The 24,200-nt window shown below is 35.9% G+C and overlaps 1 protein-coding gene across 1 annotated transcript in view; it reads left to right on the forward strand.

Moving 5' to 3' along the window:
• Nucleotides 1-6,886: 6,886 nt before the first annotated feature.
• The window catches only part of LOC143239478 (uncharacterized), a 43,333-nt gene continuing 26,019 nt past the window's right edge, over nt 6,887-24,200 (forward strand). Inside the window, exons 1-2 of the mRNA XM_076480565.1 lie at nt 6,887-7,021; nt 21,743-21,849. Coding sequence (XP_076336680.1) covers nt 6,953-7,021; nt 21,743-21,849 — 176 coding nt within the window. The 5' untranslated portion in view covers nt 6,887-6,952. The remainder of the gene's footprint in view (nt 7,022-21,742; nt 21,850-24,200) is intronic.

Below are 24,200 nucleotides of genomic sequence, written 5' to 3' on the forward strand. Positions count from 1 at the left end.
GTTAATTTTTTTCTCATCAGAGAACAAAACATTCTTCCACTTTTCTACGTCTCATGTTTGGTGCTTCTCAGCAAAATTTAACCGAGCTGTTTCGTGATGTGGAAGGAGGCGCAGCCTTTGAAGACGTTTACAGTTTTTAAAGCCTTTCTTTCCTAGGTGCCTTCTTATTGGTCTTGAACTCCATTCTGCGTCCGTAAGGGTCTTAATCTGGTTCGACGATCGGCTTGTGTCTTGCTGGACAACCCGTCGAATCCTCTTGCTCAACGCCGTCGAATTTTTTTTGGGCCGAACACTTGAAATTCTCGTTCCATATCCCACAGGGTCTATTAAGAAATTTGCAGTAGCAGTTTTACTACGCCCAATCTCACCAGCGATGGCACGTTGGGAGAGAGTCCTTGCTTTTGCAGCTCGACAATTATGCCACGTTAAAACTCTGTCAACTTTTTAGCCTTTGCCATGTTTTCATCCAATGTAACACAGGACATGTCAGTGGGAAATATTGACAACGCTAATGCTTGAACACAAATGACTAAATATCGTTACGTGTTTATCGATTAACGCTTCGTTTCAGTATGGTCTTAAATTTTTGACCAGCTAGTATTTAGGATAATTTCATGGTGTTCACATTTTCCCTATTAAATGCTAAAAACGTTTTTATTTCTATTTTCCCTTTTCTTATTTTCATCTTTTGAAGCTCTACTCAAATAAGTGTCATTAAGTATAACAACGCAAAATGTATATTTTTTCTTTATGTTCATTGGCCTTAAGATTTTGGCCAGCAGTGTATATATGTTTTGGGGTGGTAGGCGAGAAATAGGTAAATACATGTAACCTATGACGCGAGAAGGCAAAGGTAGAACTGCTCTGTAAATCAAGATGGCAGAAACAAACCTGTTTAATGAATAAAATAATATACTGTAATTCTATGAAATAGTTATAACTATTCCGTGATTCTACGTAACAAAAATATAGCTTATTTATAACTATAGATTTGAGGGGTTGGTTGTGTAGTACTTCTAGATCACAGGGATACAGTTATTGAGTATTTTTAACTTACAAAAATACAGTGTTTTAGTATTTCTAAATTATTGTGAAAAGTTGTTTAGTACTTGTGACTTTATATACGATCCATCCTTAATAATTCCCTACTTTTAGTAGCGAGACTAATAGAATGAAATGAACTTACACAGCATATATGGTTCATCCTTGATAATTTCCTGGTATTGGCAATGAGGCTAATAGAATGAAATGAATTCTATAGAACATGTGTGGTCCATCTTTCATAGTTCCTACTTTTCTGTAGCCAGAACGACAATTGAATATGAGTCCTTGTATGGAGATATGACTGTTCTTTGAAGCTAGGCGGCAGAACTATAGCTGTTATGTATTTGTAGGAGACAAAATATGTGTATTTAAAATTTGAGGTGACAGATATACTGCTGTTGTTTGATTATAAATGACAGAGATATAATTATTTTGTAACTAGATATATACCCTGCTAGTTTGAATGATAGAGATTTAGCCGATTTGTGATTTTTGGCCATAAATATTTACCTGTTCTGTGACTGTACATAATAAGAGTTACAGCTGGTCTCTGGTTCTAAATGGCATGTGGTTGTTAAATGTTTCTGTTCGACATATGTGCTGTTGCTACAACAAAAGTTTCACCAGGGCCTTAAAACAATATCTTTTTTTGCATGTTTTTGTTTGCTATTTAAAATTAATATTAATAATCCTCCTAGGTGGTACAATGGCGTCTCACACGTACATTTATAGTCAAACTTAATTCTTATAGCGTGTAAAGTATACAGTTCAGAAATTATAAAATCATTTTAAATTAAAAGTTATTGGATGGAATGTACTAATTCTAAAATATACAAATCGTTCTAATAAATGTACCTCCATTGTAACTGTATCAATTGAAACTCTCTTTTGAGTGTCTCATTATAACCACTTTATTCACTCTTTAGTTGTTAGTATATATATCATTATCACAAATGCAGTTTAGTGATTTTCTTTTCATATTTTGACTAAAATAACATAAAAAGGTGTGTTTAAACAAAGTTCCGTATTTCAGCGTGGTTCAAAAGGTATGATACAGGAAGGCGAAATTACGCAGGGGTGTTGAGAATATCACACGAACTTGAATGTCCCAGTCGTAACATGAAGACACCAGGGGCGCTACTCTGACATCATGTCTGATCAATTATAGCATCTGTTCAAAATATGCTCTAGTATTCAGAATGCATAACATCCGCTTAACGAAAGACATTACAGCTACAATGTATACCTCATCTGGTATGACGATCACTTACCAAACATTTGCATCCTTGATATGTGCGAGGTTTTTACGATTTACGAGCGATTCGAGGTCCCACGACCAGAAATCTGCTAGTTTTTGGTGTCCATTGAATAAGGTGACCAGGCACAAGGAGAGTGACAGGAAGTACTTTTGCAAGACGAGTATGACGGCTGTGCATATACAGAGGGACTGCCCTGAACGTAAACATTTTGTTAGAACAGAAGATGAATCACATTGATAGTGTGCATCGTACGGTACAACGCAGCATTAATTGTGTAGATGTATAATTCATGTGCTGATGGACATATAAGTAGGGGAATGAGTGGTTACTGAGTAGGTCTGGAAGGCTAGATAAACGTTGATAACTTCTGTGAATATCTTCCTGACTTTTAGATACTTTCACAATAAAGTTTTCTTTGCAGCAGTTAAACTTAATGTAGAACTTTATCTGTCGTGAAGAATGGTTTTGGTCCAAAACGTTCGTTTGTTTTTGAATTTTGCGCAAAGCTACACGAGGGCTATTTGTGCTACCTGTCCATAATTTAGCAGTGTAAAACTAGAGGAAGGCAGCTAGTCATCACCACTCCCTGCCAACTCTTGAGCTACTCTTTTACCAACGAATAGTGGAATTGACCTTCACATTATAACGTCCCCACGGCTGAAAGATCGAGCATGTTTGGTGCGACGGGGATTCGAACCCGCTACCCTCAGATTACGAGTCGAGTGCCTTAACCACCTGGCCATGCAGGGTCCTGAAACATCAATCAGTTGTTTCTGTGTTTCATTGTTTTCCAAACAAATATTTCAATTGTATCCGTTAAGTCATAACTATCTCTTAGTTTATTTTATTATTGAACCAAGATCTGTTTGTTTGAAACGTGAGGCTAAACAATGTGCTGGGCCAACTTGAATACTGGAATTTAGCGTCCTCGGTCCTCCAGTCATTGGGAAGACTTTAATAAAGAATAAAAAAATTAAATAGTGATAGAATCCAAGAAAATTATTATTCAGAGTTAGCCAGAGAACATTATACAACAGAATATTTTGAGTGGACGTAAAGTTTGATCAAATATATAATGCACAACGGAAGTATTATAATGTTGACAATTAATTATCTGGGTGAGATTATAATCGTACATATTATAAGATATGATATATGTACTAGATGATATTATGCCATTTGGCAGGTAATATGACATGTCTTCTTAGTTCATATTATGTATCTTTTTCTAGGTGACGCTGAGTATTTTTGTTAGATGGTATTCTGCATTTTGTTCAGCGATATTATGTAATCTCCTAGATGATACGATGCATTTTGTTACTTGATATTACGTATTTTTTTACGCGACACAAAATATCGATTATATTACGTTTCATGTTTTAGATGACTCAAAGTATTTTTGTTAGATTGTATTTTGTTCATTTATATTATAGATTATGTTCAATGATATCACGTATTTTGATACTGCGTATTTTGTTTTAGATTATATAATATATTTTGTTCGATTATATTAAGTTTCTCGTCCCTCGCTAGTACAGCGGTAAGTCTACCAATTTACAACGTTAAAATCAGGCGTTCTATTCCACCTCGATGGGCTCAGCAGATAACCCGATGTGTCTTTGTTAAAAAAACAACAACACAAAAACGCATTACGTTTCTTGTTTTAGGAGACATTAAGTATTTTTGTTAGATGGTAGTAGGTATTTCGTTAAATTATAGTATGCATTTTGTTAAATTGTATTAGGTATTTGATTAAATTATAGTATTATTTTGTTATATGGTATTAGGTATTTGATTAAATTATGGTATGCATTTTGTTAGATGGTATTAGGTATTTCGTTAAATAATGGTATGTATCATGTTAGATGGTATTAGGTATTTCGTTAAATAATAGTATGTATTTTGTTAGATGGTATTTGTTATTTGATTAAATTATAGTATGTACAGTCATGTGATAAAGTTAGGACACCCTATGAAAGCCTGTGTATTTTTGTAACATTTTTGGATATATAGATATTTAATCTCAATTTTAACAATACTGAGAGATTATAGGAATATAACTAAACAATTAAAACTGAAGAAAAGACTTTTCAAGATCTTCTGTAAATGTAATTCTACAAAAATGCATATTCTAACTGAGTAAAACGTAAAGACACCCCCACATTTATTCCCACTTAAAATGGATCACAGTGTATCACACCAGGTGCACATGATCAGAAGATCGTCACTCAATATTTTGAATGAGGCTTGCCCTATTTAAACCTCAGACATTGAGTTTGGTGTGCTCCTGACTGTTGAAGTGAGCACCATGCTGAGAGCAAAAGAGCTGTCTGAGGCCTTCAGAAAGAAAATTGTAGCAGCTTATGAGTCTGGTAAGGGATTTAAAAAGATCCCAAAATATTTTAAAATCAGCCATTCCACTGTCCGGAAAATAGTCAATAAGTGGAGGGTTTTCAAAACAATTGCCAACATGCCCAGGTCTGGTCGTCCAAGCAAGTTCATCCCGAGAGCAGACCGCAAGATGCTAAAAGAAGTCTCCAAACACCCTAACATCTCATCACGGGACCTACAGCAGGCTCTGGCTACTGTTGATGTGAAAGTGCATACCTCTACAATCAGAAAGAGACTGCACAAGTTTAACTTGCATGGGAGGTGTGCAAGGAGGAAACCTTTGCTCTCTAAGAGAAACATCAAAGTCCGACTGAAGTTTGCCAGAGAGAATGTAGACAAAGACCACGACTTCTGGAATAATGTTCTTTGGACAGATGAGTCCAAAATTCAATTATTTGGACACCAGAACAGAGGACGTGTTTGGCGTAAACCAAATACAGCATTCCAGGGAAATAACCTAATACCAACTATGAAGCATGGAGGTGGAAGTGTCATGGTTTGGGGCTGCTTTGCTGCAGCAGGACCTGGACAGCTCAGAATCATAGAATCCACCATGAATTCTACTGTGTATCAGAGGGTGCTTGAGGAACATGTGAGACCATCTGTAAGAAAATTAAAGCTGAAGCGGAACTGGACCCTGCAACACGACAATGACCCAAAACATACCAGCAAATCCACCAAGGAATGGTTGAAAACTAAGAAATGGAGAGTCCTGGAATGGCTGAGTCAAAGCCCAGATCTTAATCCCATTGAGGTGCTGTGGGGTGACTTGAAACGGGCTCTACATGCAAGAAACCCCTCAGACATCTCACAGTTGAAAGAATTCTGCATTGAGGAGTGAGTAGATGGCTACAAGAAGCTTCTTGCTGCAGTTATTTCAGCCAAATAACCCCAGCTATTAGGGTGTAGGGTGTGCTAACTTTTTCCTCAGCTAGAATATGCATTTTTGTAGAATTACATTTTACAGAATATCTTGAAAAGTCTTTTCTTGAGTTTTAATTGTCTAGTTATATTCCTATAATCTCTCAGTATTGTTAAAAATTGAGATTCAATATCTATATATCCAAAAATGTTACAAATATACACAGGCTTTCATAGGGTGTCCTAACTTTTTCACATGACTGTATTTTATAAGATGGTATTTCGTTAAATTATAGAATGTATTTCGTCAGATGGTATTAGGTATTTCGTTAAATTACAGTGTGTATTTTGTTAGATGGTACGATGCATTCTTTTATTATGCACATGATATTACGTAATCTGTCATTAAAGAAACGATGATTTAATAGATGTCCACCACACATTAAACAAACTCTATTAAAATAAAAGTTATTATTTTATTGACAGTTATGCGGTGGTGCTTTACAGGTAACGTGCACAGTTAACATACATAAACAGCTATTATTTTGTTTCTCGACTGTTAAGAAATAGTAAAATTTCGGTGGATAAAAAAAACTTGCCAATTATTAAAGTGTTTCCACTTTTCATCACACCGCATTAAATTGCCAACTGTTTCTATACAAATATAAGTCTCGAACCCTTACACATATTGAGGACATGTACAGATTTTTCGTATTATGATTTATCGATGCTTTATTTGATAAGGTAACAGTGTGTTGCGAGTTCGAATCCCTGTCACACCAAACATGCTCGCCCTTTCAGCTGTGGGGGCATTATATGTGAGGGTCAATCCCACTATTCGTTGGTAAAAGAGTAGTCTAAGAGTTGGCGGTGGGTGGTGATGACTAGCTGCCTTTCTTCTAGTCTTACACTGCTAAATTAGGGACGGCTAGCACATACAGCTCTCGTGTAGCTTTGCGCGAATTTCAAAAACAAACAAACAAACGTGTTAAACTGTAGTTTTTATTGTATGAATATATACATAAATAAACTCAAATTTACTTTATGACTGTTTTATTTCTTTGAAATAGTACAAAAGCAATGAATTATTTAAGGGGTATTTTTTATTTATACCTCTAGGTTTGTTAATGCTGTGATATTCGATTATGAGAAGGTAGTTGAACTTTGAATGGTGACGCAATATGCTCTCTAACAGTTTTAGTTAAACATAGTGACAGCAGGGTGCGCTACTAGAACCTTGAGACCACTGATAACAATCTAAACATTACGTATGCTTGGTCTAAGCAGATAGGTATTTACGGAAGGTTTGCACAGTATGTGATCAAGGTAACGAACGTTTGGTGGGATTAACTGTTAAGTACGTTGAACGTTGAAAAAACAACATAATATCAAAAGAAATGAGCGATCTGTTTAACAGTGACAACATAGTACGTTCTGATGTTAATTCGCGACCTTCGAGCGCTGAGGTAAGTCTTTTGTTACGTGAGGTATGTCCAAAGGAACTTGACCAACTGCTGTGATTTTCCCCATGAATATACATATATATTGAAGTTGAGAGAATATTTTATTATAATTTTATGTTGCTTGGGTTGTTGTTGAAAAACACGTGCATTATTGTTTAGATAAGACATTTTGGTTTTTTGAATTTCGCGCAAAGCTACACGAGGGCTATCTGAGCTAGCCGCCCTAAATTTTGCAGTGTAAGACTAGAGGAAAGGCAGCTACTCATCACTACCCACCGCCAACTCTTGGGCTTCTGTTTTACTAACGAATAGTGGGATTGACCGTGACATTATAACGCCCCTACGGTTGGAAGGGTGAGCATGTTTGGTGCGACCGGGATTCGAACCCGCGATCCTCGAATTACGAGTCGAACGCTTTAACACGCTTTGCCATGCCGGGCCCAAGACATTTTGGATAAAATGTTTAGAAAGATTTTAATCGGGAGTACAAGCACAAATCTTAAAAGCTACGCAAAACAAAAGTATATTAATAGTTAATTTTAACCTGTATAATATGGTTGAGTCTTTACACGGTAAGGTGTTCAGAATGGCCAAAGGAAACAGTACATTTTTGTATGTTATATTCTGAGGCTTTACCAATTGACAGATTTTCTATATCAAATGCATTGTCTTTTGAGATTGCCCTACTTAAGAGAGACCTCCTTCACTTTGAGTGTTGAAATGTCCAAGTTGTTAAAGCTGTTTTGTCGTGTTCTGAGACTGTCAGTCGGCAGAGACTTGCTACGCTTTGATATTTGAAATGTCCTAAGTTATGAAAACTTCCTTTGTATTTTCTGACTAGTTGTTTTGTTTGTTTTGTTTTTGAATTTCGCACAAAGCTACTCAAGGGCTATCTGTGCTAGCCGTTCCTAATTTAGCAGTGTAAGACTAGAGGGAAGGCAGCTAGTCATCACCACCCACCGCCAACTCTTGGGCTACTCTTTTACCAACGAATAGTGGGATTGACTGTAACATTATAACGCCCCCACGGCTGAAAGGGCGAGCATGTTTGGCGCGACGGGGATGCGAACCCGCGACCCTCAGATTGCGAGTCGCACGCCTTAACATGCTTGGCCATGCCGGGCCCATTTTCTGACTAGACTGTCATATTTGTCGAAGACTTGCTGCTATTTGAGACCTGAAATGCCCTCAGTTGAAAAGGTTTCCTTCCATAATCTGACTATACTGTCATATCCGATTGATACTTGCTAGTCTTTAAGATGTGGAGTTTTTCAAGTCATGAAAACTTTCTTCCTATTGGATTCTAATCTAACGGGGATCCCCTGCTTATATTTATCGAGAATCTGTTGCATTTTTGTTCAACCTTTGCATTGATATATTAATCGTAATACGTGTAGGTTTGTTTAATTGTGAACACATCACTAGTAATGGTTCTATATATCTCCTCTTACGTTCTGTAGGTGAATAAACAATGAGAATTCTAGTTACTTTGTTCTTCTATTTGTACTAGCTACAGGAGCAGTGTTTTGGCTTTTGAATCCATACAAATGATAGCTTATTCATAGCATATAGCTTTGAGAGACAAAACAACAATAAAAATTGTTGGTGTTAATATTTATTACGAGTAAATTATTTGAAGTTTCAATACATCTACACTCTTGATAAGTTCGATATTGTGTTGTAATATTTGCATGGAAAGTGATTTGTGAAAAGTTTTAGGTGGGCTTAGATTTTTCTAATGGAATAAACGACACGAAGTTGAACAAATTAATATCAAAGCAAATCATTATAGTATGTGAGTTAACTTTCACTTTAATATGCTATTGTTTAATGACACTGGATAATCAGACGTAACAGATTAGACAAGCAATTAGTTTTTCAGTTGTCATACATCGAATGTAGGGGGAAAAAAAGACAGGAAAGAAGACACTATTTGAAAATTTAAGTTTATATTTTTTAATTCCATAGAAGTTAAATTATTTTACTCGTTCATGTGATGACTGACCTCATATGTGTCTGAAAAGTGAAATGTTACCTATCCTGCATCGTGTTGTTATTGCAATACATAACTAAGTTAAAAATGTTTTTTTTTGCTATATTGCTTGACATTGTCTTTGTGTAAAACAAAAATTGTGATTTTTTATGGCCACCCGAACATAACCTTCCTGCACGTGAAAGGACATTTAAAATTATGTTGAGTCTGATTCGTAATTTCGCATATGCAGTGGAGTAAATTCACCTTCGCAGCCCGGAAGACTTGACAAACTTAAGAACTTCCGATTAGGGGAGAGGCATACAATTTAGTTTCTTTGAACTAAAGCTAATGTCATCAATCAGCCAAGATCGTAATTATAGTTGCAGGAAAATAAATGTAGAGGACCTAATTACGTTCGTTTGATGCTCGTGGGTGGGCTTCTTTTGTAGTGACGACACCAGGTATACAGCAAAAAATACAAGTTATTGCACCAAAAGTACATAAAGATAGAATAAATGTTACGCAGTCAGATTATAAGGTTCGCGCATATAATTTTAAACTAATATTATGCATTAATTTATCTTGGTCCATCACTACTCCCGTGTCTTCAGTTCGATTTTCTCTTTGATACAAATCTTAGATTATTACAAGGGGCTTTTTAATGAATTTAAGTATTTATATTGTTTGATAATGATACCTGTCTTTTTGTTTTACGTATTACATTTTTTAGCAAAAACATTTTATAGAGAAGACAAAGCTCATGTTTTAACACACTGAATAAATCTCACGAACGTATATATCATATGATGAAAGTCCAACAGCTTCGATATTATTGATTTTCGCCCGGCATGGCTAGGTGGTTAAGGCACTCGACTCGTAATCCGAGGGTCGCGAGTTCGAATCCCCGTCACACGAAACATGCTCGCCCTTTCAGCCATGGGGGTGTTATAATGTGACTCTCAATCCCACTATTCGTTGGTAAAACAGTAGCTCAAGAGTTGGCAGTGGGTGGTGGTGACTAGCTGCCTTCCTTCTAGTCTTACATTACTAAATTAGAGACGGCTAGCGCAGATAGCTCTCGAGTAGCTTTGCGCGAAATTCAAAACAAACAATCATTGATTTTTCCACTCATTTGTTTCTAGAAGTATGTTTTTTCCTTTTCTTAATGCCAGCTCGTGCATTTTCTAATGCTAATTTCACGTTTTAATACACAGATTTGTAGGGAATAAATGACTATTAAAGAAAGTATGCTCATCACGTGATACTAGTTGTTAATATTCACTGTTTCTATGGCAACAAAAACAACGGCTGATGACCTTCTAGAAGTTTCAGAATAAGCACTTTAAATTATACTATTGTGTTATCAAAACACTTTACATTGTTTTGACAGAACATTGTTAAAGCTTACACATATTCCTGGGAAGTTACAAAAAGGGTTATCTATGGTCTGTTTGACCACGGCCGGTATCGAAATTTTATTCGTATGGACGGAATACTGTTCATTATTAACACTATATTACCAGCAAATAATGGGATTGGCCGTCAATTATAACGCCCATACGGCCGAAAGAGCGAGCATGTTTTGAGGGATTCGTACCCGCGACCCTCAGATTGCGAGTCGAGCGCTCGAACCGTCAGGCCAGTTAATCTTAAGAATAATAGTGAGGTGTTGTTCACTTAGATCAACAGGCTTGGATGTTTCAGTAAGGTACTTCTTGTTACAAAGTCAGGGAGTAAACAATCACTAAAGCTGTACTTTCTAAAACTGATATTTCAAATATGATACAGTTATTTTATTGTTATCCACGAAAACCTGCGGAGAATCGAATTTTCTGGCTGCATTACAATTCTGATTGAAAGGCCTCTTTGGTTCTTTTCAACCATTATTGACAGCAAAGCCAATTCACAGAAAGCCACGTTCTTTCCACTGTTGCCTCTCCTGACTTCTGAATATGATGTAAGGTGGTTTTATATTGCTTCTGCTTGTGTCGTTCAAATACTCTTTTTGATGAAGACGAGATGATAATCATGAAATTGTAGTTTGTTTCATAGATGTTAAATAGATAGTCCTTTGTACTCAACTATAGAATACAAATAGTCTATACCAGGGGTTCTTAACCAGGGGTGCGAAGATGATTCCCAAGGGGTGCGAGGATGCCCATGAATAATTAAAGCAAATCTATATTTTTACATAAGAGTATGCTTTATATTTTTAGCTTTTTTTATATTTAAGTTTCCAGGGGGTGCGAGAAATGATTACTGATTTGAAAGGGGTGCAAACACTGAAAAAGGTTAAGAACCACTGGTCTATACGGTTAAATTCTCAAATTTCACGTTAAGTGGGTTTTGAGGCTTGAATTAAACGATGTTGCCGTTGTTCTGTTTCCATTACGTCCAGAAACGGAAGTTGATAGAAAGTGTAAGACTGTTGTAAAGTAGCCTTAATTGTTGGGTGTCTCCAGTTCATTACTTCGAAAAGTTAAATAGGCCTAATTCACGATTACAAACGCCAAAGATATTGTTTTTATATTTGAAATCTCCACGTAAAGTGTCCTATTCGAAACCCCTCTCTCTTGACTAAAAGTGTTCCACCTAAATACTTTTGACTTATTTAGAAATTTTCTCATCACAACACCTCTGACTTGCCTAACTGTGTCCTCAGCAAAGTCTCGGTGACTTGTTTAAAGGTGTTCTCATCAATACATTCCTCCATGAACTGTTCAAATCTCCTCTGACTTATTTAAAGGTGTTCTCGTCAATGAATTCAGATCTCCATGAACTGCTCAAAAGTGTTCTCATCAAAACTCCTCTGATATGTATAAAACTTTTCGTCAAAGCTCGTATTACGAATGATGATTGTTAGCACCGATTTCAGTACATACAATAGGATTTTAAATATCTCTAGATGTTTTTCCTTCTTTCTTTTGCTGTTGCTTTCGCTAAACTGGCAGTTACTTTTTCTATCAGCTTAGAGGAACATAACTTACTATCGGTTAACATTTTCTATGCGTATACTCGGTTTTTCTAAAACGGTTTCTGTACTACCAATTTGGCCCGGCTCGTTTTTCAAAAGATAATTCAATATTCTCTCATTAATGTGTGTGTGTGTTTTCTTACAGCAAAGCTACATCAAACTATCTGCTGAGCTCATCGAGGGGAATCGAACCCCTGATTTTAGCGTTGTAAATCCGTAGATTTACCGCTGTACTAGTGGGGGGCTCTGTAATTAATTCAGGATAATTTATCTACTCGTCCATTACATGCTGACGTAATTCATTTAAGATGTAACTTGTCTCTTTATGTCCTTACCATTAATATTAACATTCAATTATTAGGATTTGGCTGGAGCTAATTGTTTGTTTGTTTTTTAAGTCACTTGTGAAACAATGGATATCTACTTAAACTGAAGTTGAATTTTCAAGACTCTTGTGAAGTAATAAATATATACATGTAGGCAAGTGAAAGAACTTTAAACCACTTCTCTTCTATCTTTTTAAACATTAGTTTCCTTTGCTGTACTATATGTACTTCCCGCTACCTGTATATACAGTTAGAATGTTGTAGTAAGTTATTTCAAATTTCTAACTAAATTACTCAAATTATTATTGTTTGTTTTGATTTTTAATTTCGCGCAAAGCTACACGAGGGCTATCTGCGCTAGCCGTCCCTAATTTAGCAGTGTAAGACTAGAGGGAAGGCAGCTACTTATCACCACCCACCGCCAACTCATGGGCTACTCTTTTACCAACGAATAGTGGGATTGACTGTCACATTATAACGCCCCCACTTCTGAAAGGGCGAGCATGTTTGGTGCGACATGGATAGAGCTAATTATTTAACGAAGTCATTATACAGATTTTGTAACATGTTGAGATTATTTTGCCTCCCAGTGACATAGCAGTATATCTGCGGACTCACATGATTAAGAACCGGGTTTTAGTACCCATATAGGGCAGAGCACAGATAACTCATTGTGTAGTTTTGTCTTTTATTGTAAACAAGTAAAGAAAAAAAAAAGAAATCAATTAAATTTTGCTCTATTATTTCAAAAAAAAAAAAAAATCGAGAAATTCTAGACTTTACGACATGATGATACCATGGTAAATTTATGGCTGGAGGATTTGATTGAATACATCTATGGTCCATGAAACCACACCTAACGCCTTAATCTGCAATATTACGCAGTAGAACCATTCAACTAAAAAAGCAACATATCATTGTGATGAAATTACGCACATCTTATAGTACTTTTAATGCGGGGCCTGGCATGGCCAAGCGCGTAAGGCGTGCGACTCGTAATCCGAGGGTCGCGGGTTCGCGCCCGCGTCGCGCTAAACATGCTCGCCCTCCCAGCCGTGGGGGCGTATAATGTGACGGTCAATCCCACTATTCGTTGGTAAAAGAGTAGCCCAAGAGTTGGCGGTGGGTGGTGATGACTAGCTGCCTTCCCTCTAGTCTTACACTGCTAAATTTGGGACGGCTAGCACGGCTAGCCCTCGAGTAGCTTAGTGCGAAATTCCAAAACAATCTAAAACAAAACAAACTTTTAATGCGATAATAGCTATACATCTAAATAATTAAAAGATTTGATAGGAATTACGAACAAAGGAACTAAAATCACATCGATCTTTCAGTCAATTATACATCTGCCTAGTTCCCCATATGACTGCAATAATCTTTTGTGCATTGTTCTAATTATTTAAATGAAGTTTTGAAAACCAACGTTCACGTACAATGAAGGATGTAAAAATAATTTGACAAGATATGTGGTTTAATGTTAACTTAGCCTTTCGCAGAAGCCTGCTGAAATGGCATTTCAGCGTTATGTGTTAAACTAGGGCCAATAAAATGAGCAGATTCACAACGTAGGGCGAGGTTTCAAGGCCATTATTATAAAGCTAACTAGACATTCATTTTTATGACCAGGTTTTTTTTTAAAATTTCGCGCAAAGTTTCACGAGGGCTACCTGCGCTAGCCGTTCCTAATTTATCAGTGTAAGACTGCAGGGAAGGCAGTTAGTAATCACCATCCACTGCCAACTCTTGGGGTACTTTTTTACCAACGAATAGCGGGATTGACCGTGATATTATAACGCTCCCATGGCTGAAAGGGCGAGCATGTTTGGTGTGACAGAAATTCGAACTCTCGACCCTCAGATTACAAGTCGAGTGCCTTAACCACCTGGCTATGCTGGACCCAATTAAGATAAGATCTTTTGCCATCAACCTATATGAGATGAAATAAAGACTATTCGATCTCCTGATCATGTCCAGCCAGAAATACTAGCAGCTTTCATTGCTAACCGTTCACACTAAAGACTTAATCTCCCTCGATAGACAGTCATTTAGATGCTCATTAAAATATTTCGCAGAAGGCATACGGCTTCATGACATTGTATGTATATAAACAAGTTACTTTTGAGACTTTTGGAATTTAATTGTAGTTTTTTTTACTTCAAAAATTTTGGAAAATCGGTTATGACTTAGAAATAATTGATTGTTGTAAGTTTGATAAGTCAGGCTTAATTAGTTTGGGAAAGGCTGAATGTTAAAATAATAAGATAGAACATCGTTCTGTCTAGCACAAACTCTTTATTTAAATATCCATTACTTGTAAAGTCCAGAGTTTACTCTTTATCTAACTATTCACTCTTTCTAATGTCCAGCATTAACTTTTTATCTCACTATCCATTCTTTACAATGCCCAGTACTAACTCTTTTATCTGTCTACTTTTTGCAATATTTAACTAATTATCTAACTATGCGCCACCTAGTGGCACAATAGAATGTCTGTGGACTTACAACTCTACAAACCGGATTTTGATACCCGTAGTGAGCAGAACACAGATAGTCCATTGTGTAGCTTTGTGCTTAACTTAAAGAACAAACAAGTTACCTATCTCATGATGACGAGAAATCTATTTGAAGTAAAAATGTATTATAAAGATGGTTGGTATGGGTATTAAAACTTTCATTAAAATAAAGTACAAAACAGCGTTTTGACCTTCTTTATAATACAATCTAACCATCTATTCATTGGAATGTCAAACACTAACGTTTTATCTAAGTATTATATCAGTAACTTATTTTCTTATTGCATAAACATTAAGTTTAGGCAACAACAATAAAAAGATCATACTTGAAAAAATAATAAATGAAAAATACACTTCAACAGAAAGGTAGATCTTGCTTTGGATTTCTCATCTACATTTTGATGTCGTTCAACCAATAGAACCATTTGAACTGCGTGCACAGCTTGTACTGTTGCCTCTTTAGAAAGGCAAAAAAAAAAAAGCACAATTTCTATGGTAACGTCTCCTAACAGAACTGATAGCAACAGCAAGTAGTGAAATAAAAATTTTGTATCACGTGAATAGCGTGCACGCGAGAGAATATAATTTCCAGGGACACTAGGTCATTCACCTCACGTAGGTCGATGCAAATAAAGGAACAAGTTAATCTTCTGGCATCGACATACGTGAGTCACTATTGATACACGTAACCCTGAAAATGTTCGACGTATACAAATGAACGAATGCAGGCAAGTGACGGTCATTCTTGATATAAACTCGAAATTTATGGACCAAGTTGAGATGATTTAGGTAATTATAAATTAACAATTTATATAATCATGATAAATATATTTTCCGACTTACTATAATATAGAGCAAACATAAAATATTCCTCAGATACGCATGTATTTGTCGAACGTGAATTATAAAGCGGCTTTAATATATTTGATACTGTATTATCATAGAAAACAATCGTTAAACAGTGAGGCCCATCGATATAATATTTATATATAAATCTTGTAACACAACTTTCACACGTTTTAGTAGGTTTTATAACCGCTTTCATCTGTATTTTTATGTGAGGCGGCTCTTTTTATTTCGGGCCCGGCATGGCCAGGTGGGTTAAGGCGATTGACTCGTAATCTGAGGGTCGCGGGTTCGAATTCCCATCGCACCAAATATGCTCGCCCTCTCAGTCATGGGGGCGTTATAATGTGACGGTCAATCCCACTATTCGTTGGTAAAAGGGCAGCCCAAGAGTTGGCGGTGGGTGGTGATGACTGTCTGCTTTCTTTCTAGTCTTACACTGCTAAATTATGGACGGCTAGCGCAGATAGCCCTCGTGTAGCTTTTCGCGAAATTCAAACCAAACCAAATGCTTGTGTAGTTATTATTACTTTGAGCTTGTTGTGTTCTTACGTACAGATACAAGAAAACTAGTTCTGACCCGGCATGGCCAGATGGTTACGGCGCTTGACTCGTAATCCGATGGTCCTGGGCTGGAATCTCTGTCACACCAAATATGCTCGCCATTTCATTTTCAGTCGTGGGGACGTTATTACGTTACGGTCAAACTCACTATTCGTTGTTAAAAGAGTAGGCCAAGAGGTGGCAGTGGGTAATGATGACTAGCTGCCTTTCTTCTAATCTTTCACTGCTAAATTAGGGACGGATAGTGTAGATATGTGTAGTTTTGCGCGAAATTCAAACCAAAGTAAACCATAAACCTGGGTAAAAATTCAATCATGATGATCAGAAACTTCGTGAAATAAATCGTTTACATAATTTAAGTAAGAGTTCAACATCATTAAAACTTAAATAAATATTATATCGATGGGTTTAACTGTTTAACGATTTTAAAACGTTGCACAACTTATTCCACCAGTAAAAATCTTAAATTGGAAACACATTTGATGAGTTGCTTATATAAAAATAAGATTATTTTTTTTATGGTTAACATGTTTAAGACTACTCTTAGGACTACAAGCTACTGTTATGATTACGAACATTAATAATAACTAGAAAAGAAATTTTTAGAGCGGAAATGTTATGAGATTTGTATGTTTAACAAGATTCGAGATTTAAAACAATTCCCAGTAATACAACTCGAGTGAACGGAAATAAATTAAACAGAGGGAAGACTGTCTTGTGGGCTGTCAAGGAAAGTTCAAGACCAAACTTTGATCAATAGATTAGTGTTTAGTTGATCTTACACTCATACACTAGATAACAGTTTTATCTGTCTGTTAATAACAACACGAAAACAGGCTAGAAATAGTCTGACGCTAAGCTTATTGAAGTCTGGTATCAGAGGTTACATGGTTGTTGTTACGAAGGAAATAATACATTGTATGAAATATTTTCGCATGCATTTAAAAATGGCTCCTAATGATAAGGCGTGAGAAACGGGTATTGTGTTATTTAGATAGAAATATATTATGTATACTTTATGTTTGAGTAAATAATTCGTGTCCTATCTGTGTTGTAAACACAAAGCAAGAGAAAGACCTTATAGAACAAGAACTGTAGTGCCAGATTCAGAGTTCAATGGCAATGTTCTCTATGGTAACTCCAGATGATACACAACAACTACGGTAAGCCTACTTTTGCTAGACACTACTGGGTAAAACTAGATTTTCAAGCAGCAGTTTCCATCTGGTTTGGAAACATAGAGAGTTCAGCACATGATATTCCTTTGCTTTTCAATACTTATTATTACCATTGGAATAACGTTTATGTACATTTATTCTCAGAGCTCATTTGTGTTCGGAACTTATAGGTATATATACTCGCAATAAACACAGACATTATTTGAGAAAGCACTAATTCTGAGGAAGAAGTATCTTTCATTCTTGTGAGTCAACAAAAGTTCAACTGTTACTCATAAAGGATAACAGGTTGACGTTAAGACATTTCTTTCATGACACCCATCAATAAAACACGATTTTACTTCCTGTTAAGCAAAGTAAAAAAAACATATTATTGAGGCAAGTTTACAAGATAAAATACACTATGCTTCTAAAGTCATGTAAACTGTTAATAATTGATGAAAAGGTTTTGGTCACACTGTTGCATACATCTGAACGACATCTGTACAAAACACACACACAAAAAAAAACAACAACGAAAAAAGAGAGTTTGTTTTAATGTTGCGTAAAGCTACACGAGGGCTATCTGTACTAGCCGTCCATAATTTAGCAGTGTAAGACTAGAGGGAAGACAGCAAGTCATCACTACCCACCGCCAACTCTTGGGCTACTCTTTTACCAACTAATAATGGGATTGACCGTTTTAATGCTTCCACAACTGAGAGAGCGAATATGTTTGGTGGGATAGAAATTCAAACCTGCGACTTTCAGATTGTGCGTGGAGTGCTTATACTACCTGTTCATGGTGGACCTTAAAGAAAAAGAAAGAAATTTTTGTGGAAATATTTAAGTTTTTGTATGAATAGAAATCTAATTTTAAATAAGTCATAAACAAATATAGTTTAATTATAGTTCTGTAGTATATATTTCAAGCTGGTGGATTATATGTTTCGACTAGTTTAAAAACAAATTATATATTTTTTACTTTTAATTCTAAGATCAAAACTCTATACTTTTATTTAACAAACTTCGTAGACAATGCATTAATTATGAAACTTTTGTGACCACCGGAAAGAGAATTATCTGATTAGGAATTGTTAGGAAGTAGGTAGAAGTATGGTATTTTAGGTACTCGGAGTTTAAGTGGATGTAAGTGTGATATTTATAGGCACTCTGACTATATTTATGGAGCCAATAAAGTCATACTTTATAAGTAGGTAGAAGTATGATATTTTCAGGTGTTCTGATTTTAAGCAGGTAAAAGTGATATTTTTAAGTCTCTGATCATAAGTAGGTAGAAGTATGTTATTTTCAGCTACACTAATTTTAATTATGGTATTTTCCGGTACTCTGAGTTTAAGTGGGTAAGGGATGTGGTATATTTAAGTGTGCTGATTTTAAGTATGTAGAAGTGTGGTATTTTCAAGTACACTAGTTTTAAGTAGGTAGAAGCGTGATATTTACAGGTATTTTGATTCTAAATAGGTATAAGTGTGATATTCTCAGGTATTTTGATTCTAAGTAGGTATAAGTGTGATATTCTCAGGTATTTTGATTCTAAGTAGGTATAAGTGTGATATTTTCAGGTGCACTGATTTCTCGAAGTAGTAACTTAGGTGGGTCCGCTATGTAACTGGACGCTCGACCAAGAACATTTTTAAGTAACACTAAATTACGTCAAAAACCGAGTTCGTGTTACAAAGTAAATGGTTTGTTTGTTTGTTTTTGGAATTTTGCACAGAGCAACTCAAGGGCTATCTGTGTTAGTCGTCCCTAATTTAGCAGGGTAAGACTAGAGGGAAGGCAGCTAGTCATCACCACCCACCGCCAACTCTTGGGCTACTCTTTTACCAACGAATAGTAAGATTGACCATCACATTATAACGCCCCCACGGCTGGGAGGGCGAGCATGTTTGGCGCGACGGGGATGCGAACCCGCGACCCTCAGATTACGAGTCGCACGCCTTAACGCGCTTGCCATGCCGGGCCATACAAAGTAAATGGACTGGACACAAAGACTGATGCACAATGAAAATAATTTTTATGTATATCTGACACTAAAAAAATACCATGCATGCTCGTATGTATATTTTTGTTTTAAATTAGTGAAATAGATGCAGGTCTATAAAGTGACATTATCAACATAAAATAATATGATAATTACTTGTTTTGTAAGCAATATTCTAGAGAAATGTTTTCAACATATGCATAAATATTATAAAAATAATGTGATTAGAATATATAAATTTAATTGCAATAACTCTCGTTAGGATTTTACAACTTAAAAGCAGAATAGTATAAAACAAAATAGTGTTTTCTTGGACGTGTTCAATTTTCAGTGGCTTCAACTACCTTCGACCCTTCAAACAATGTAAAAAATATTGTTACAATACGTGACATTGTTACACGACTATGAATAGGCTGTGGTTTTAACTAATTTGGTGATTCACATATTCAAAATAATCTCAATATATCGTAGTTAAAGCCACTGAAAATTGATCGCTTTTGGGAAGGGTATATATCAGCCCTTTCCGACTCAAATTCTGTTAAAGCTTCAATTATGAGAATGTTCCATGCATTGGAAAACAAAGGAATATGGATCAACTGGAGACACAAGGGTCAACAAGAAAAAAGACCTGCACAAATTGTGCACTAACTATGGTAAGCAAAACTGTGGCAGTTTAGAATCCACGAGCACAAAGATCAGTGGCAAAGTAGTCTATATGTGTAGTCCATATGTCCAAGGTAGTATTATACAACATAATCAAGAAGGATCTGTCTGGAAATGAGGTCAACATGGTATGGGTTTACCAAGATAAGGCATACTTTCAATTCAATTGTTGCTTATCTCAAGCAACTGAAGAAAGAAATACATGTCCACGCTATTTCATACAAAGACATACCAATCAAGTCACTTACGGGATTTCCGTGCGATAAGACTGTTGAGGGTTTTGATAAATTATCTTCCCCGTAAACTCGACGGATTATGGAAAATTTGTAGAGAAATATTGTGCTTAGGACCAGTCAAAGGTTTTTCAAGTCCTAAGCTCTAGGACTATTGTGAAGATGTACCTGATGCATGGTTTGTAGGTAGAGTGTGACACTGTCCTGGCAACATAGACTGTAAAGACGTGGTGAGGCTCTGAAATCATTTTAATGTAACATACTCAACCATCTGCAGTTGACAAACATCATTAGATAGTAGGTTATGTGGCTGACGGCTTAACTGGTTGTAAACTTCATATTTTCTAAAAATAAGTCAATTTCAGACATTATTAAACATAGGTAAGGTGAGATCACACCAGAAATTTTCCATGAATAAATTATATTTGTATATTCTGAATAGATGCGTCGTTGAAAAATTATCTTCCAAGTTAAGTAATTGTTTGAATTTCGCGCAAAGGTACACGAGAGCTATCTGCGCTAGTCGTCCCTGATTTATCAGTGTAAGACTAGAGGGAAGGCAGCTAGTCATCACCACCCAACTCCATGGCTACTGTTTTACCAATGATTGACCGTCACCTTATAACGCTCCCACGGCTGAAAGGGCAAACATGTTTGGTGTGAGGGGGATTCGAACCCGAAACCCGTGGAATGCGAGTTAAGTACCTTACATTAGTGTTCGAATACTTCGTAGTTATTTAAATAAGTGAACTGTTAACATGCCATTTATAACTGATGTACCAAAGTTTTCTTTGGTTAATTCTTTGCTTTAAATAAACCAATGTCAGTTGTTACTAAGAGTCAGTTGAAAGGTGTCATTGGTTGAGTATGTGTCTGAGTTTTTGTTCAAATCTAATTATCGCCTTAATTTTAAAGGAAAAAATGAGGATTAAGTTTCGTTTTTACAACCAACTTTTGTAGTTTTTAAATTTATTTGTCTTCATTGTCAGAAAGGCTGTATTGTCTCCAACGAAAAAACTACTGACACGTGTGAAAGAACACTCACCAAGTCAAGAATACTTGAGCATGCTCTAGGCGAATGTAACGTTGCAATTTATTCTATATTGTTTAAAATCTTCGTCAAAGCCCCCATATAAACGAAAAGTGACTTTCTTAATATGAGACCAAAATTAACCTTCTTAGTGCACTAAGTACCTCAAAGTTGAAGCTGTAAAAGTGTAATGAATAGTTTTGAAAGGTGTGATATTTTCCATGAATAAATTACATTTGTAAATTCTGAATAGATGTGTTGTTTAATTCTGTAGTTTCTCGATTACTAGGCATTAATCACAGTTGTTGCTTTCTAGGCCTACAGCACTCTGAATGTAACTGGTCAACAATATTCCTCTTCCGGCGCGTTTGTTTTATATAGTAATCATGCGAGTTTCTAGAAATTTCAACATTTGCGTATTTTATCGTTTTTTAGTTAGTGGAATTACATATCTATCAAGTTCCCTGTGACCGCTGGATAGAACGACAGAAACTTGCTAAGGGAAAAGTTGTTCACTATGCTACATCCTCCGGATTTATCAGGTACATCCTTAACAGAGAAAAAAAAGAGAGATAGATTGAAGGGTGATTACTGATATAACTCAATATTGCATGTCGTTCTGGGTATAAGTGACTTACACAAAATATAAGTATCACAGTGTCTTATAGTAAAATTGTCAGTTGATGTTATTGTTAAAACAAATAAGTATACGTGATTTACGATTCTCAACGATTATAAACATTAACAAATGAAGGAGCAATTTCTAGAGTTATGTTTATGTTTTTAACTGTCAATATCCTATTTCAATATCCTATATCGAAAGGTATATCAGTTAGTATTACAACCACGCTGTTATTTGTGATATTGTAAAAAAAAAAAATCAATTTTTACTTACGACACTTTTGAAACTACAGTAAATACGGTTCCCCGCTGGAACAGCGGTAAGTCTTCGGATTTACAACGCTAAAATCAGGGATTGTCAATCTAGCATTATGTTGTTATCTCTGCTATAAGCTGAGCCAAATTTCCAGAATGAAGATTTGTAATTTCGAATAAGAAAGTAGGGGAATCAGATGTATAGTCGTATTCCCTTATATTAAATGTCTCTCCAAAAATGTCCATGATATCTTATAAAGATGATCCAGTGGAGAACAAAAGACATTCATAATATAACATTAAACGGCAACTTTAATACAAAATAACAAAGTCAAAATACAGAAGCGTTATAAACAGACAAGAATGTAATGTCGGTCCATTTTCAGTATCCTATCATCCTAGAGAAGGGGGCCAAAAATAAAATACTATGAAAATAATGGGATACGAAACCACACAAAAGAAAAATGCAAAACAATTCTTTGAAGGCATTCAAATAACTCAGTTGATTTAACTTCTAATGGAGAAGCACAAGTAGCCCTTAGGCTTTCATCAATAACTAATAAAAACAAACCAATGGGAGGGACCCAAGCATTTTTATTGAGAAGACTCTGGTTCAAATTCTGGTCGTCACCATCACACACACGGTCCCTGAAAACGGCAGCACATTAGCAGTTCAAAGTAGGTTATAAACTGGACAGTAACTAATCAGTAATCAAGTTTAGATTATTTGTTTAGACTAATAACAATGATAATAAAACTGATGAACACAAGTTATGAATTGGCAACTATCGGAGCGTGGATAGTCCAGTGTATTTTTTCTAGGAATTGGAATACACTTTTTTAGTCATGCAGGCAGTTTCAGTAATGACGTTATTTTAATTGGCAATAAGGAAATGCATGCTGAAACAAGGGAAGGAACCAGTGGTAGTGGCAACTACAGTTGCAGCTACAACTGTAGGGCATCTTCCAGGGTATAACAAAAAGCCAACTGTCAGCTACAATGTTATTCTATATTAAGTGCTGCTGCATAGCATCATGGTACAGCCACTGCTGTTCCCTTTGGAACAACAGGGATTTCTACGACGAATTGTAACAGTTGCACCAAAAACGTAGCCAGAAATGGAAAAAAAAAACTATGTAGTGAAAAGAAGCAGTGCTTCATTTATAGTTTACTTTCTCCCTAATCTTATAAAATTTCCATTTTCATATGTTAGCAGACAGGACTTCAAACTGAAGTACCGTTTATACTATTCTATAAAATGTGTAGAAATGCTTACATCAGCTATAGTTGCAACTAACTCAGCTGGTTTAAACCAACAGGGCGAATTCACTCATTAGATTTTATGATGGTTTGGAGAACCATAGATGGGGCATAATGTTGTATGTGATAATAATTATGCGTGTATACGAGGTTGAGATTTTAATAGTTACTGCAGCAATCAAATATTACACGATCTTGCCATGCATTAAATACTGTATGTAAAGCGAAGACTTCAACCAGCTAGGAACAACTTTTCTTTTATAAAAGGCAAAAACGTATACATGGAGCCATGTATCTCCATTTTTACCTTGGAAACATCATTTTACAAAATGGAGGTAATTATCTTTTATCTGATTTGAAGCATTGATGACTTAATGGGTCTACTCTGGAATTATCGGTCCGTTTTCTTGTATAACACGTTGATTGCACTTCTGTAGCAAAATTAAAGAACTGTGGATTGCATATGTGCACTTACGTAAGGATAAGGTAGCAGCAGTTTTGAATGTGAAGATGGTGTTCCATAGTGTACAGTAATCCGCTGTGGGGCAACTATACTCATGAAATACCTACCTTAAAGAGTTATCTGTCCACGTGCAGGTATTATTCCACAGCTAATCTGTAACTATGGGCATTCGGCTCTTTAGAGGGTCATTGACATTATAACAGAGGTAGAAGTACCAAAACCTAGTCGATATTGTTGCAGTTACTGAAGCATTTCGAGAATAAACATATTACTTTCAAAGCAAGTGAAATATC

The sequence above is a fragment of the Tachypleus tridentatus genome, chromosome 13 (genome assembly GCF_004210375.1).
Source record: "Tachypleus tridentatus isolate NWPU-2018 chromosome 13, ASM421037v1, whole genome shotgun sequence".
NCBI lineage: Eukaryota > Metazoa > Arthropoda > Merostomata > Xiphosura > Limulidae > Tachypleus > Tachypleus tridentatus.